The 15,324-nt window shown below is 37.1% G+C and overlaps 1 protein-coding gene across 1 annotated transcript; it reads right to left on the bottom strand.

Moving 5' to 3' along the window:
* Positions 1-6,481: 6,481 nt before the first annotated feature.
* LOC124646253 (suppressor of hairless protein) lies at positions 6,482-15,294 on the bottom strand. The gene is made up of 4 exons (XM_047186370.1): positions 13,907-15,294; positions 12,933-13,177; positions 10,175-10,400; positions 6,482-8,231 (listed from the first exon to the last, which is right to left on the bottom strand). The coding sequence occupies exons 1-4, from the start codon at positions 14,756-14,758 to the stop codon at positions 8,043-8,045; spliced, it is 1,512 nt and encodes a 503-aa protein (XP_047042326.1). The 5' UTR covers positions 14,759-15,294; the 3' UTR covers positions 6,482-8,042.
* Between the last annotated feature and the right edge of the window lie 30 nt (positions 15,295-15,324).

A 15,324-nucleotide genomic window follows, 5' to 3' on the forward strand; every position in this document is an offset into this window, starting at 1 on the left:
AATTATACAAATACATTAGTGAGTAGATTTAGAAAATGCAGCCAGAAAAGTTAGTTGCCTCATGTTAGTTATTCTAACCGTACCAAAGACTTATTTAACTCAAAAAGGTTAAAAAACAGTGTTCTGAATGAACAAGAACAATTAAAGTAAAAGCAGACTATTAGAAAAACTGTTAATTAGAACAAACAAAAAATATATATCCGCAATAAAGTCGTGAGACTCTCCCACGGTAGCGCGGCCTATTCACGGAGTTGGAGGAATAATGATGCCTCTATTGTAGCACCAGCAGGAAGTCATTTATCTAACATCAAGAATATGAGTGTTTAGAGCAATTTCGTGTCTGATTTCTCATCCTAAAGTGTGCAATTTTGGTGACTCCGCAGCACCTACCGTCTACGTGAAATGTCAAACAACTCTGCCGATTCACCGCTGACTAAGTATTGTTTGATTACTTGTTTTGTACGTTTCTAGAGTTTTATAAATGCTATGTTTTGTAATCTACAATTTTGTATGTTTAGTTTCACAATAGAAGTAAAAAAGGTCATAGTTGTCATCGACGAAAATAAGCATCTGTAATTTGCAAAATTAAGAACCCTTTGTGGCTATTCTTGTCAGCCTTCGCTACAAGTTCTTATAAAATCTAGCCGCAGAAAAAAAGGTGGTGGCAATTTGGGAAATGTCTTATTAATGTGAAGATTTTAAGCTATACCAACAGTACCATTATACAACTGCATTAATGTTAGAAGTTATTACTATCTCCCCCTAATGATCAGAACAATAGCCGCATACCTACCAGCAATCAATGAGCTATCAAAGAAATTGCCTTTCCGCCATAGAATTTAATAAGATCGTTAATGGAATTGCTGAAATTACCACAACAGTTGTGTTTTTTAAGGAAATGCTCATAGTGAAAACCCATACTTAATTAATGGCTCCTCTTCGTAAATCAAAAGATAAATCAATATCAGAGCGGAAATAATTAATCAAATTCACGTACGCGTTCACATAACCTTTCGGATTTTGTTTAAAACAAATGCAGCTTTTTGAGTCAATCCTGATTTTGTCCTGAGGACCGTAAGCAAGCACGTAACCATAGACAAGACAAGAATAAAGAATTACCTCAAAGTGAACTAGGTTTAGGTACCTAAGCTATGGCTAACTGATTTACACGCTAATATTAGGTGGCTAATTTTACTCTACATTACCAACCAATAAGAGTGTCTTTGGAGTTTCTTGCTGTTTCTTCTCCATAAGACCCACTCTTTAGAACCGCGCCACTTAATAGGTCTATGTGGAATAAACACCTTTGACTTTGAATAGCAACTTCGGTAGATTACCGCAAACATATTTCATGCTACAGCCGCAGCCGGTAATTACTATGACCCAGGTCACTCAGATTACACTTTTACAATAATTACCCTTATTATCGGTAAGACTAACGTGTTGTAACTAGTTCCATATTTGCTGAAACTACATAACCCTGGAACATGCACACTTGGAAAGCACGAAGGTTTTGTAGGTAGGTACGTAGATTGAAGCTACTCTTTTTTTAAGAAAATATTGTTGGTAAATGAAGGGGCTTGTGGGCAAGCAACTAAGAGAATTTCTAGATCAGCTATGTTAGGTTGTCCCCCAACTGGATCAGTAAAGACTAGGTAATGTTAAGAAAACAATCACCCATTCATCAATCATTTGTGTGCTATGAGAAGAGAGTTTAGAGCTGAGTTCTGCGTGTATTGCCTCTTCCCGGCCCTTCAAATTGGGTGAAATTGCACATAAATCTGTAGGTATAAATAACTTGGGTAATCTCTTTCAAGATAGGCTGTTAAGACCGAAATTGATTTGGAGAATTGATGCATTACTGCTTTGCATTTTTATAAGGTTTTCCTTCCACTTTTTTTTGGGTGAATACATTTTTCAAAGTTCTTTCGATACTTCAGAGTATCTTTCGTTCTTATAAAATCAGTTTATGGGTTTATTGTATGCAGTTGTAAATGTACAGCGGCTACTTCCGTATGCTATGCATCATGCTTGCGTCACACTGCACATAATTGCAGCTGTAGATGATCTCTTATTCAACGGAGGAAACTGCCTTAACCGCGGCTTACGATTTTAATCATGACAGTCACTTCATCGCGATACTTAACTGAATAGGAAACGACAATTATTTATCGCCCTTCCTTTGTTAATTAATTTTATTATAAGGATTCCGGTCTGCTTTTAAAGCTTAAATTAAGTAGGTATCGTGTCCACATGGATGTGGTGACACAACAAAAACAAATTAACTTTAGGACGGTGGGTTGATAGAGAATGGCTCCGGACATGAAGTCAAACGATGTAACCAGCTATGGTTATTGTTGAAGATATGAAGTTGAAATAAATACCTAAATAAGAAACTGTTAAGTTTTTGAAGTTCTTTATATAAACCCTTTTAAGGGGCGATAGGTAGGTACTTAGATATAAATCTGAACAGAAGATGACCTCGCTTGCTTCAAACGGCTTCAGTAAAATGATAAAACAAAGCATTGTTTATTTTTTGCCCGAAATTCAATGGGCGTATTCGTTCAGCTGAATGCTCCACCCACATCTCAGACTGGCCAATGCGGAAACAACACATCATTTTGAGAATAAAATTAAAGAAAATTACTGCAAAAAGAAACTACGTCAACGGTCAACTGAAATATTTAACGAATTTAATTTTAGGAATTGACTTCTGAAAACCTGCTTCGGGATTATTCGAGAACAGAAAGAACATGGGTGGACGTTAGTCCGTAAACGTTTGATTCTCTACTTCTGCACCCCAAACAAGTCTTTTCAATTTTATGATTTTAATAACGTCACCTACCAATAAGAGTTGTAAGGAAAAGAAAAAAGTTATTTTGCATTTATCTGGTCACTGTCTTTCTCGATTATTCCGTCTACTACTCCGATTCGCCACAGTGGTTTAGTGAAGCACGGTCAGGCAACGTGGATTGTGGAGACAAATAATTTGTGCAGCGGTTTTCCATGATAGCCAAGGTCCTGGACAATGCAACAGCTGCTGAAGATACACTTATCGGCGAAATACGCCGAAATCTAGAGGCCAAAAGCGACCGACTTCGTTGAAAAAGGTCAAGACAAGACACTAGAACTCAGTTTCTGAAAAGATTAGGCATTTTTGTATTTCGTGCATGAATATTGCACTTGGATCGAAAACGGATAACAAAATACATAGTTGATTACTATGTACTCACATAAAACTCCCAAAAATACAACTTAACTACCTACTTTAGTTAAAGATCACAGTCTCTTTTTTTGCAGCAGCCGCTTTAATTATCAAATGACGTCCTCATCAGCAATAATTTTAACAGCACCTACTCAAAACAATTGAAAAATAAAACAAAAATTATAATTGCTAATACAAAATTGGTCTGCTTCCTGGCCACCGTTCCCACGGACGGAGATGACATGTTGGAAAACATTGGAGCGCCGGTGGCTGGCGCACAGTTCCCACACTCTGCATATCTTGCCACCATAGATCAACCTGGCAGAATGTAAAAAGGCAGACAATGATTCAATTGTGTGCACACAGATTTCTCACAGTCCCCGCATAGATATAATCGTCATGCGGTTAATTGGTTCAGGTAAATGACCAACCAATGTTCCGGTTCCACTCTCGCCAAAAAGGATGCTGATGAGGGAAAACCTGTGGTTTCCCCTGATTAGCGAGCAGGATGTCTGCCCTCATTTCTTCAACACAATGACATTTTTTGCAGGCATGAATTAATGGTTACGTGCATGTTGTGTATAACGTCATAATTTCTTGTGCACGTCACCGATTGGGAAATAATGTCTGCAGTCACGCGATATAGGCGGCGTTAACGGTGCGAACCAATATTATAGTTTGTATGCGAGGCTTGCTACAGATAGGTATTTGCTTTTCTATCCGTGACGAAAATGCAATTTGCCATTTGCAGTAAATTCTTAGTGATTAATTAAGTTTTCGTCTGATTAAGTTTTATGTACCTATTGCCCAACGGTAAAACGACTCAGAATTTCTGCTTTATGAAATAAAAATATGCTTCATAGCTAATGAGGATTGAAATCTCGTAACTGTTATAAATCTTTTGAGTTTTACAATTTATTATTTTCAGAGAACAAAGAACACTTAATTGAATTACAAGATCCGGCAATAATTCAAGTTATGATTAAGATAATTTACTGTTGATAACAGTTAGCAAACAACAGTAGCAATTAAGACACGGAAATGACCAGGATATGGGTAAACCCAGTGATTATCGAAACATTGTGTATCATTAGGGTTATATCACCATTTCGTGATTGCCTGCGATCAGCATCACAAGTAAACGGTCATCTCTTACGCGCAATCAGCGTCACTCATTGCATGAATGTAATTGCACGACGAATACTTGGAATTGAGTTCTCATCATCATCAAAGTAATCAGTGGCGATAGGTTTCTATGTTAGGAACAGCAGTCGATGGCCGCGGCTCAGTCGGATCGAAGATCAATTGCCTTAATAGCGATCCAATTTATATTGTGACAGTGGAAGCCGGTGATGCGAGCACATGTCATAAATATTAACCTGTTTATTAGAGAGAATCTCGGCAGCGAACAATGGCGGAATGGGTATAAACTTGTGATAATTATCTGAGGTCAAACCCAGCCTTGCGGAACGGTATGTAGGGGAAGACACTTGTTATTATCATGTGAAGAGTTTTTGAAGACGTTCCCACAGACTTCGGGCGAGGCACTGATTCCTCGATTAACACTGATTCATAAGTAGATAATTACACTTGACCCCTCGTTTTAATTAAAACAATGAATAATAAGGCAATGAGAGCCGGTTTGCACAAAACAGTTCGACTGTGAGAAATTTTATCTTAATGATCCAAGATTGTTGTTTCAATTCAAATATTAAAATTATGAGTGGTTTAATGAAAAACAATGTTATTTAAATTCAATTTTATTAAAAAATATTTACTCATATTTCAGAATCACTGCTCCGAATATCATCAACGCGTTGTACAGCCGGTTCACAATACGATGGCCGGGCAGTCACCACTTCAATATGACCATTTCCAAATATAGAAATACCAAATGTAAAATGATAAAAAGGAGTAAACAGTATTTTTAAATGACAAATCATTTACTTATCGCTTTACAAAATTGACGACATTATTACTGTCTATTCATCGCGTTTAATACTAATTTCCTTGTAATACTGTAACTTTACCAATTCCATAAGATTATATCGTAATTCAACGTTTTGCTACAAAAATATTGATATTTTTTGTACTTCTTATTACACTTTCCACATGGAATGTTCGAAATCACACGTTTTATTAAAAATACACATCAAATCCGTTTTTAAAACAATACATTTTCAAAAGAAATTATATTGGCATAAAATAAATAGAATTTTAAAATTTATAATTTCAGTATTCTTTATCATTTAATTATTGGGGGGTCTGCAGATCGAGCGTGACGTGCGGAAAAACGCGCGAGCGACGCTCTTGAGACATTCTGTAAAATGTATGTGTTTGGGTATAAAGTGTTACGTTGTCGCTGTGTATCGCATCGCGCTCGATGTGCAGAGCCCGTACTGCTATGGACTAACGCTAGCTACTAAACTACATGTATTGTTCGTTTAAAATCTCCGTAAATATACATACGTACAGTGACAGCTACGTGTCAATAGTTGGATTTTATTATTATCGTCAACAAAGTGTAGTGATTAGATAAATTGTGCATACACATTGAGACCGATCGACTTGCACTCACAGAAGCAAATAAAATAGTAGGTATAAACACTAATGTATAAGAGAAAAATACTATATCAAGTATTCTGAGATAAAAGGACTTATTTGGCTCTTCTCTAACTCGATTGTAATAAACTAATATTCTAGGTTATCTACTTAATTTATACAAACCAATAACATTAAAATCACTCTTAAACTCAATCTCGTAGAATTCATTTTCCTTTACCCAAACATATTAAGAATATCTAACTTTAATTAGAATAGTATTATAGTATAAACGCAATGACTTGTCATGGATATTACAACTATTTGGCCCCAAAGAAACAAATCTAAGAGCAGAGAGATCTCTTTTTATGACGATGACAATGAACGAACTATTTTTAAATTGGTGTATATTAAATGCCGGAGTAGGAACTACCTCCCTGTATACCTCAGTGTTCGAAAGCAATATATTGTTGAGCACTGTTCGCAATTGTAAATAAATGTGCTGTGGTAAGCGCTTTGAAAGGGCGAATAATAGGCTAGTTTCCTAAAAAATAATAATTAGTCCGTCTTGTAGATTGTCCAAAATTAAGCGATACGTATTTTTTCTTTTTTAAATTGGATCAGAACTTGTTAAGATATAGCGTGTTAAAGTTGAGTGTGACGTCACAAGTTGCTACAATTTTCAGGACACTGTGACGTAAAAGGCCCCCACTCCTAATTTTTGAAGTGTATTATCTTTGTCATTTTATGTTTAATTAAAAAAAGAAAAAATACGTATCCAATATTTTTTGATTATCTAAAAAGCGGACTAAATATTATTTCATTATTTCGACCCTGGACACTACCCTATTGCTCAAAATTAAGTAGGACTAGCAGTTACCTACTGGTAGTAAAAAATGTGAGAGGAGAACACTAGTTGGCGAATTGGAAATTGTTAATAATCCCTCGATGATTTTGGTTACAATTTCTTTAATAAAAATTACAATAGCTTTCATAAACAAAATGAACAATGGCTATAATTTAAGCCTGTGTATTTTAAACCTCATTACCAAACTGAATATCAGAGAGGTTGATTTGATAGGCGTAGTAAATTATCTAAATCAAGCCTTTTTGGTTAATTTTACAATAGTTGAGCGACGGTGTAACAACACCTTTTTTCTTGGAAATTTATGCACTTATTGATTTTCTAACAAGTGTCGCATTTGGCCCACTTCCAATCCGCTAACCGTGTGAAACAAAGAATATGTTATAGCTAGTTATAGCTAGGATAGTTACAGCTCTATTAGACGTTACTGTAGAAATTCGCATATTTTATAATTCATACCCAAGGTAAAATACAAGAAATCAATCGAATTAACAACAAGTATAACACTAGTAGAGCCATATCTTGTGCTGGCACCTAATTAGACGTATATTTGTTAATACAAAATACACCCTATTTTCATGAGCTTATATTTTGTATTAACGAAGTTGCCAAATAAAATGCCATCATGTATATTTATCACATATTCCACTTCTACTATGGTACTGTTGTCACAACTTGCTTTTTATTGCTGATTTTTAACCTTAATCATAGTTTTGGTGTCATAATCTCGTAGATATACAAACATATCGTTTAGATATATTTAGGCACACATTATAGTGTCCACATATTGTTTAGCGCCTGCGGTCCTAAGCTCCCAAGCAAAGCAAACTCGCGAAGTGGCACTTTTTTAATAATAAAGCTTTCTATAATCTATAGACCCTAACATGATCTGTTAAACGTAACTCTCATATTAGTACAATGATTCGCTTTTTCAGATGACATGGAGTCACATCTTCAGAAAAGGTTTGATACAAATATCCGCCTGACGTCGTCAGTAGGAAATCAGTCACAAAAGTAAAATTGTTTAATATTGCACAAACTAATGAGCTACACATTTTCTATTGTACATTTCCCCCTCCTGAAGGTACCTCAACAAGCAGGTTATGTCACTTGCGCAAAGAGCATGCGCTAATAAAAACTACGCTGTTTGTAACAGCATACAATACGTATAGAACATACCATTTCACTTGAACGACTTAAAATACGTTTTTTTCAAAAATATTACCCACTTCTAGCACAAGCTAGAGATCATGCTATGATGAATAGACATTAGGCACTATCGAAATTATACAATTACTGTCTTTGAGTCACTCACCGTATGTCTGTGTGGTACACGAGACGGCGTTCTTTGGGTCACATTAACACAGTTTTTAGTTGCCATAGAGTAAATTATAACTGCAGACTGTCTTCGTCCAGCCTGCAGTCCATTGGCTATTGAAGAGTGTTGTCTGGTAGTCTGTGGGTGTTGTGTGCATCGTGGTGCCAACCGGCGGCCGTGTCGGGTCGCATCACGTCGTCCACGGGAGCACACACGGGCCTAGGCCCCGGCTCAGGAGTATACGTGAATGTTAGGCCCGTCGCGTATATTATGCCGTCGTTCCTGACCAGCGACACTGGTACCTGAAGACAAATTATTAAATTGTATCATAAAAATATACAGATAAAATATAGGAATAAGTACAGATAAAAATAAACAAATAAGTACAGCACATCAATGTGATTTTATTTCATAAAAGAGGCGCCTTAAGCCAGCGACGGGGAAAATGTCGAGAGCTTACTTCGAATTTAAAAAAAGTTCAAACACAAGTTAAGTTTTCAAAGTTGACGATGGTTCTAGACAGACTAAACAAACTCGGATCTTAAGTTCTTCTATTTTAATTTTTTTTTTTTTTTTTTGTAAAACGAAAATGATTAACTGTGTGATTATAGTTGAATTAATATTGTATTGTTAATATTTGGGCAGTTTCCTCAATTTAGATGATGAATACTACTTCTAGCAAAAATGTGGCAGAATTTTTTTTTTTTTTTTTTTTTTTTTTTTTTTTTTATTTTAAGAAGGCTTACAGACTAATAACATAATATGTAACAAAAATATATTTTCCAGTTGCTAATAACAAGCCTCCACAGATATATAATATTAACGATGAACTATTGTAATGCCTGAATGTGTTTTTTCTTTTTTTTTTTTTTTTTTTTTTTTTAATTATTAATATTATTTATTTGCTACGTGTGTATTTGAGTACCACCAGACAGTGCTTCATTCTCAAAAAATGATTTAGCTAAAAGTTTCTTTGCTACTTTCGTTTTAGTGCAAAATAAGTCAATATCATGCTCACGAGATAATTCATTAAAGCAACGAGCGCTTCTAATAAGGTAAGCATTACGCCTATAATTAGTGGAGGTGGAAGGCACACTCAGTAATGGCCTCCATCGTAACCCAATAAGGTTAGTTTTAAATTCAAGTTTTGAAACGAGCTCAGAGCAGTCGATCGATCCATTCGCTATCTTCATTAAGAAACATATAAACATATAAATTCAATTAATTACTAGCCTGTTTCAATTTCATGACTAATCTAGTTAATTACACCAACAATGAACAAGTTATCCAAGTCTTAGCTATTATAACAAACTGGTAAATGAAGATATGTTACGCAGTCGTAGAGGTATCATATTACGTTCATTGCTAAAGTATCTATTTCCAGTAGACATTAATAATTCAAGTCTACATCAAACGCATAATCTGTTATTAAATCGATTTCGATATTCAATCGAAGGGTGCACTATAAACCACTGTTATCTACGCTACAATTTTATATCGCCAATACTATAATTATCTACATTTGCATATAAATCCGCATATTTGTTTATCAAGAATCCAGTTTTAAGAACGTTACTTTTAAAATTCCTGATTGAATATTAACGAACAAAATAATAATAAACATTCGCTAAGAAACCAGATGTTCTAGACTCGCAGACTTGGAACAATTGTCGCCGAGACCAATTACACGTGGTTTAATAACTTTGTTATTGTTTGTATATTATGTCGATTGTTTTGTAATCACCAGTTGTGAGACACAGGTGTAGCTCGTCCTTTCGGCGACGGCCTATCATAACATTTATGAGTATATTTTTATACTTGTTCCCGACCGAGTTCCCACGGCGGAATAAAGTTTCAACTATTAAACGCTGTGGTCGCGATGGTCACTTCCTGACAGAGGAGATTATTTGAATAGGGTGCTGGTAAATTGTAGGTACAGTTAACAAAACCGATAAGTGTTCAAGCTACTGTTTAAACCACGTCGTAAAATACTAAATAAAAAAATATGTATGTAAATCTGAAACTTAATTTTTATGGGCGTCGCTTAATAAAGTCATTGTTGACAGTAGCACGTTCGAAAATACATACAGCCAAAGATGATGATCTAATTGCAGAACTTTTATATAATGAAAGTTACTTCCCTAAGACATTGTCTTATGATGGCCTAAGCTGCTACGAAAATCTACATCTATTTACAGAGAAACTACAACTAAGTGTGTATTTCTATGCTACCCTCTGTAGTTACCTGCGTAGGCTGTCGCACCCAAAGCCACTGTCCTCTAAACTGCGAGATGTCAGGCACGACACATAGCATGGACTCCGCACACCGGTACATAGTCTCTGCTTCCACGTCACCGAACCACACTTGCAGAGACGGCGTGAAGTTGTCTCCAGCCAGCTCCAACATGGCTACGTCACCGCCTCCGTTTAGGTTTAAGGAGTGGACTAGCGGCACTGGTGTTACTGGCGACCTGGAGATAGAAAGGATTTTAAAGTGGTTGTAAATAAAACTCTTTTGATGTTGAGGTATAATTGATATTCAATTTTGTACAGGACAAAGGCATCTTAGCAGTCCAAAAACTTACACCACCATACAACAATAGATTTTATGCAAATATGGGAAGAAATGACCCCGGAAAAAAGCAAAGTTTTTTATTTCTAAATGCTGAAGAAATTGCTCAATGCAAGCGCTATTGATCGGATGGATTGACAAACGAAATTTGAAATCCAAACAAAATATTATAGTTCGGCCATTCAGAGAATGCGTTCCTGACACGTCGCGATTGAACTGACGACGTAATAACATTCATTGATTATTGATATAATAATGTTGTTTTAATGCTCCTCAATTGTTAAAACGGTAAACAACCAGCAAAAATATTTTTATCGTAACTGCAACGCCATTGCAAAGTTACGTCGTCAGTTCAATCGCGACGTGTCAGGAACGCATTCTCTGAATGGCCGAACTATAATAAGTTTTAGAGGTTTGCAATTGAAATATAACAATACTCGAGAGGATTAAGCGGACCCCAAACCTTATCGCGGATCATTCGATACACGTTAAACAAATATTAGGGGTGCGACAAAATTGCAGGGGTGGCAAAAAGCCCACAAGGGACTCCTACACGATCGAATTACTTTTATCAAACTAAATATAAACTTGTTAATAGTTTAGTTTCGGAGTAATTAACTCTGCATGTGGCCACAGCCATGTCGGGTATCTATAAGCTGTGACATCAATAGTCGCCTGTGCTCGATAGGTTCCCAGGGTGTCAAATCGTTGCATGTTTTGATGTGCGTGCGAATTTTCACCATGTTTTCTTTTATATGATGCTATAAATATTGCTACTGTTTAATCTGTTGGTCGTTTACGAGTGTTTTGACAACATACAGGCTAATATATCGGATTATTTCCCGACAGGTGCCGTGGTAGTTCCCAGGGTGTCAAAACTAACTGTTTTGAGAAACGTGCGAATTTTTCTAATGTTTTTCTTCGTTGGTAATTAATACATGATTATCTTCTTACATACAGTGGATCCATTACGAATGAAATGGAGCCATGACTATAAAAATAAAGCTGTCAGATCTAAATAATCATGACTGTTTAAAAGTTAGTTAATTTGGAAACACTGATAAGATAGTTTAGTGGACAATAACTCATACAAAGCGAAAACTAATGTTTTATTTGATCGGTATATAAGATAACGAGTCATTAGGCAACCCTTACCTATAGTTAACAACTGAGTTGCTGCAAATGGGCACAAATTACATGAGAAAATGCTATCAAGCAGGAATTAATTACATTCATTTTAGGAGTTTTAATCTGAAGATGGCTCTTTCCTCAAAAGGCCATTCCAGACCGTGTACATGGTGACACTCACACATAATATTACTTGATTTATAACATGTTTGGACTTTAAAAGAGACTATGACCCTTGAGTTTGTATCGGCGTATCTTCTCAGGGATAAGTCAGTTAGGAAATGCCGACCCCAGCGTTCTTAAAATGACGTGTAAAAGTGATTTTAAGATTTTATGTCCAACTTCAAAATAAACGATTTCATTTCAAGAAGTTACTGTTTTAAAGAGGATTATGCGATCAGAATTTATTCGTCGATTCGTAGTATTTGTACCGTGGAGCGTACAATATTTGCGGCGTCTAGCGCCTGATTGTTATCATCGTGGGGACCAATTGATATCATGATTGTCAGGATGTCAATCGTTGCATATTATGATAAGCGTGAGATGCTCTACAATCCTTTGGGATATATCGCAAAAAACAGATAAGCAAATGTATATATTTTTTTCATTTTTTCAATAATATTTATTTTGTCAACCCCACTGGATTGTGCCCAATGGCAAATAAAAAGATATGAAGATAGGCACAAAGTAGTATTAGGAGAGAAATATCTACATTTTTATTTTAAAGACACTATCAGGTTAAATAGTATGTGTTTTTCTTATTCGATTTATGTAATAGTAGCAAATATCGAATTAGATAGCAAAAGAAAAGAATATGTATTAGGATGAAGTAAAAATTCTGTATTCTTCTTGCTGTTTTTTGGGGTTGATATCTATACTAATATTATAAAGCTGAAGAAACTCTTCGTTTGTTTGTTTGTTTGTTTGAACGCGCTAATCTCCGAAACTACTGGTCCGATTTGAAAAATTCTTTCAGTGTTAGATAGCCCATTTATCGAGGAAGGCTATAGGCTACTTTTTATCCGGGTTCACGTAGAGGTTCCTACGGGATGCGGGTGAAACCGCTGGCAGAAGCTAGTTGCTTATATTTTTTTTTTATTTAGCCTTTATTTCTGGTTTTAGAACCACTAGACATAATTTATGGTTGTAAACCTGTTGTTTATTATGGCAAATACAATTAAAAATCTCTAACCACCTCAAAAATAAACAGCCTTTTTAAAGTATAATTTTTTTACATGTGACAGACAATATTACAAACATTCTTTGCATAGCGGGAATTATTTTTAAAATAAAAACATCATACCTGACAGGCCCCATTCCTTCATAAAACTGATATTCAGCCTTATCCGTGGAGATGATAGTCCAGCATGCTCCATCATTGATCATCTCTTTATTTGGCTCCTTAGGGCACGGGGTCGCTTGAAACTGTATTATTCGTTCTTGCGAGAGGCACAGATACATGCGTTCTGTGTCCTTCATGTAGAACGCACACTTGTGAAGCTGGGATACTGGGTCATCTGCTTCTAGTAAGGCCATTTGTTTGTCCACCTGGGTGAACAGTGTTATTATTAATAATACAGTTTACATTTAATTTTGAGATAATTATGCTAAGTGATATGATTTATGCCTTTGAGCAATTTTATGTACATTTTTAAAGATATAAGTTTTAAGGTAACTTTGTGAAGAGAAAAATAAAGAGTTATTATTATTTTGAAAGATGTCTATGTAAATTTTGACACTTATCTACAATTAGAATAAATTTATTATAAATTGGTTGCATGTGCGGTTCTGAAGTTTTAACCAGTTCATTTTACATCAAGAAAGTTTGTGTCTGAGTGTATAGTGTGAGTGTAGTTAGTCGATAGCATTTGTATCGCATTTTATTTATTGGTCTTTGCATGTTGACATTATAAACATAAATATGTCAGTATTTTTTTTCTTATTTTTAATGCAGTGTTCTGTCTGTAATTTAGATTATTGTAGTTTTTTTTTATATGAAAAAAGACCTGATTTTGTAAAAAGTGAATGAGAAAAGTTTTAAAGGGTGAAAAATGTTAAATGAATGTATTTTAAGACACTATAACATGCATACAAGAAATACAAGTATTTTAAACCAAATGATAACAGTGTAAAGTAGGTTAAAATCAATTTAGCATGTCTACATCAACTGTAATAGTTTAAAAATGTTTGAGTAAATAATGTTTATGATTTGTATGTGAGGTATCAAATTACTATTATGTGAACTACTGTTGAGATTTAAGAGGTGCATAGCCTTACCTTTCTTATTATTAATCTAGGTAGTGCCATGCCTGTGACTGAGCACACAAGCTTCACAGTGGAGCCATAGTGTACATATCCATCTCTAACAGCAAACTCCTCGGACTCACTCTCATTATCATCCAGCAGGTGGATGGTGAACGCTCCCCACTGAGTTGAAGATGCATGGAAGTTGCCATTCTCCACGTGCAGGTATCTGGTGGACACAGTTTGAGACCTCAGCCTGTTGAACAAGGCTACTTTTGTTCCACTTGCAATACACAAGTCTGCATTCTTCAGAGATTGCTTCTTTTTAGATGGCTTAGATATTACTTTTATCCTTTTGCTATTGAATATACCAATGTCATGGCCATTACCATAGAACATCTTAACCGACAGCATGAAATGCTTCCTTTTATCAGAATCAGATATGTACAAAGTCTTAGCGGCACAATACTGCTTGCCATTGTTGAGGTCCAGCTGCTGCATGTCTTGATCAGAGTTGCCAATGCCAATGAAGGCACACAGCTGTGCTGCCTGCTCAGTCTCTCCCTCTCGCAGCATGCGCTCGCGCCGCAGTCGCCAGCCGTCTCCGAACAGATAGATGCAGGGTGGTGGGCAGAAGAACCGTTTTTCATTACCATAAGACTTTTGTGCGACTTTAGCGTGCAGGATGACGACGACCATGTCAGATCGGTCGCGCAGGTAGCGCTCCATGGCCTCGCGCGTGAGGCGGCGCTCCTCCGGGCGGTAGGCGCCGGCGCCGGGCCCGGCCGCGCCCGCGTACCGCGGGAACAGCGCCGCGTGCTGCGCCGGCGGCGAGGCGCCGCCCGCCAGCGCGCCCGCGCCCGCCCCGCCGAACTGGTGCGGCATGCTCGCCACGGCTGCCTTCACCTTGCTGCCGCCCGCATAGCGCGCACCCGGTCCCGGGTCGCGCACAATGATGCTCCCGTTCCCTAGCTGGCGTCACTTCTCCTATGGCACATCGCCGGCAGGCCAGTACGCGGCTTAAGCGTCCTCCTTGCTCCTCGATCGAAGGGCGCGCGCCCACGGGGTAGATTCCACCAAAACAACGTCGCCCCCGGGTCCGATTATCTCGTCGATCGATACACTTTTGTATTATTCACGCCCCTCGTCAGTTAATTACGCTGGGAACTGGCACACATTTCGTTCGAGACACCTGTTCGACGATGGTATTTTCGGAAGGTCCGGGGCGAAGATACGTCGAATGCCACTCGCGACCGGGGGACACTTGTCCTCGTCCTCGTCCCGACAGTTTTCGATTTATGATTTTATTTTACGAAAAGTTGACTATAAACTTCTGTTTATTCGAGTATAAATACGACAACGCCAGATGCGCGAGCTGTCAAAATTGACCATAGACACGGAGCTGTTTGCAGGCGTGTTGTCGACTACACGCGCGCGAATCGACAGAATCG

This window comes from Helicoverpa zea, chromosome 3 (genome assembly GCF_022581195.2).
Source record: "Helicoverpa zea isolate HzStark_Cry1AcR chromosome 3, ilHelZeax1.1, whole genome shotgun sequence".
Taxonomy (NCBI): domain Eukaryota; kingdom Metazoa; phylum Arthropoda; class Insecta; order Lepidoptera; family Noctuidae; genus Helicoverpa; species Helicoverpa zea.

What these genes read in the sequence shown, in the direction of transcription:
- LOC124646253 (XM_047186370.1), bottom strand. Translation starts at nt 14,758, where the DNA reads ATGCCGCACCAGTTCGGCGGGGCGGGCGCGGGCGCGCTGGCGGGCGGC. An exon ending in GAAGGAATGGGGCCTGTCAG is followed by an intron (nt 10,401 to 12,932) that starts GTATGATGTTTT and finishes TTCTATCTCCAG; the next exon opens with GTCGCCAGTAACACCAGTGC. An exon ending in GGGTGCGACAGCCTACGCAG is followed by an intron (nt 8,232 to 10,174) that starts GTAACTACAGAG and finishes ATTTGTCTTCAG; the next exon opens with GTACCAGTGTCGCTGGTCAG.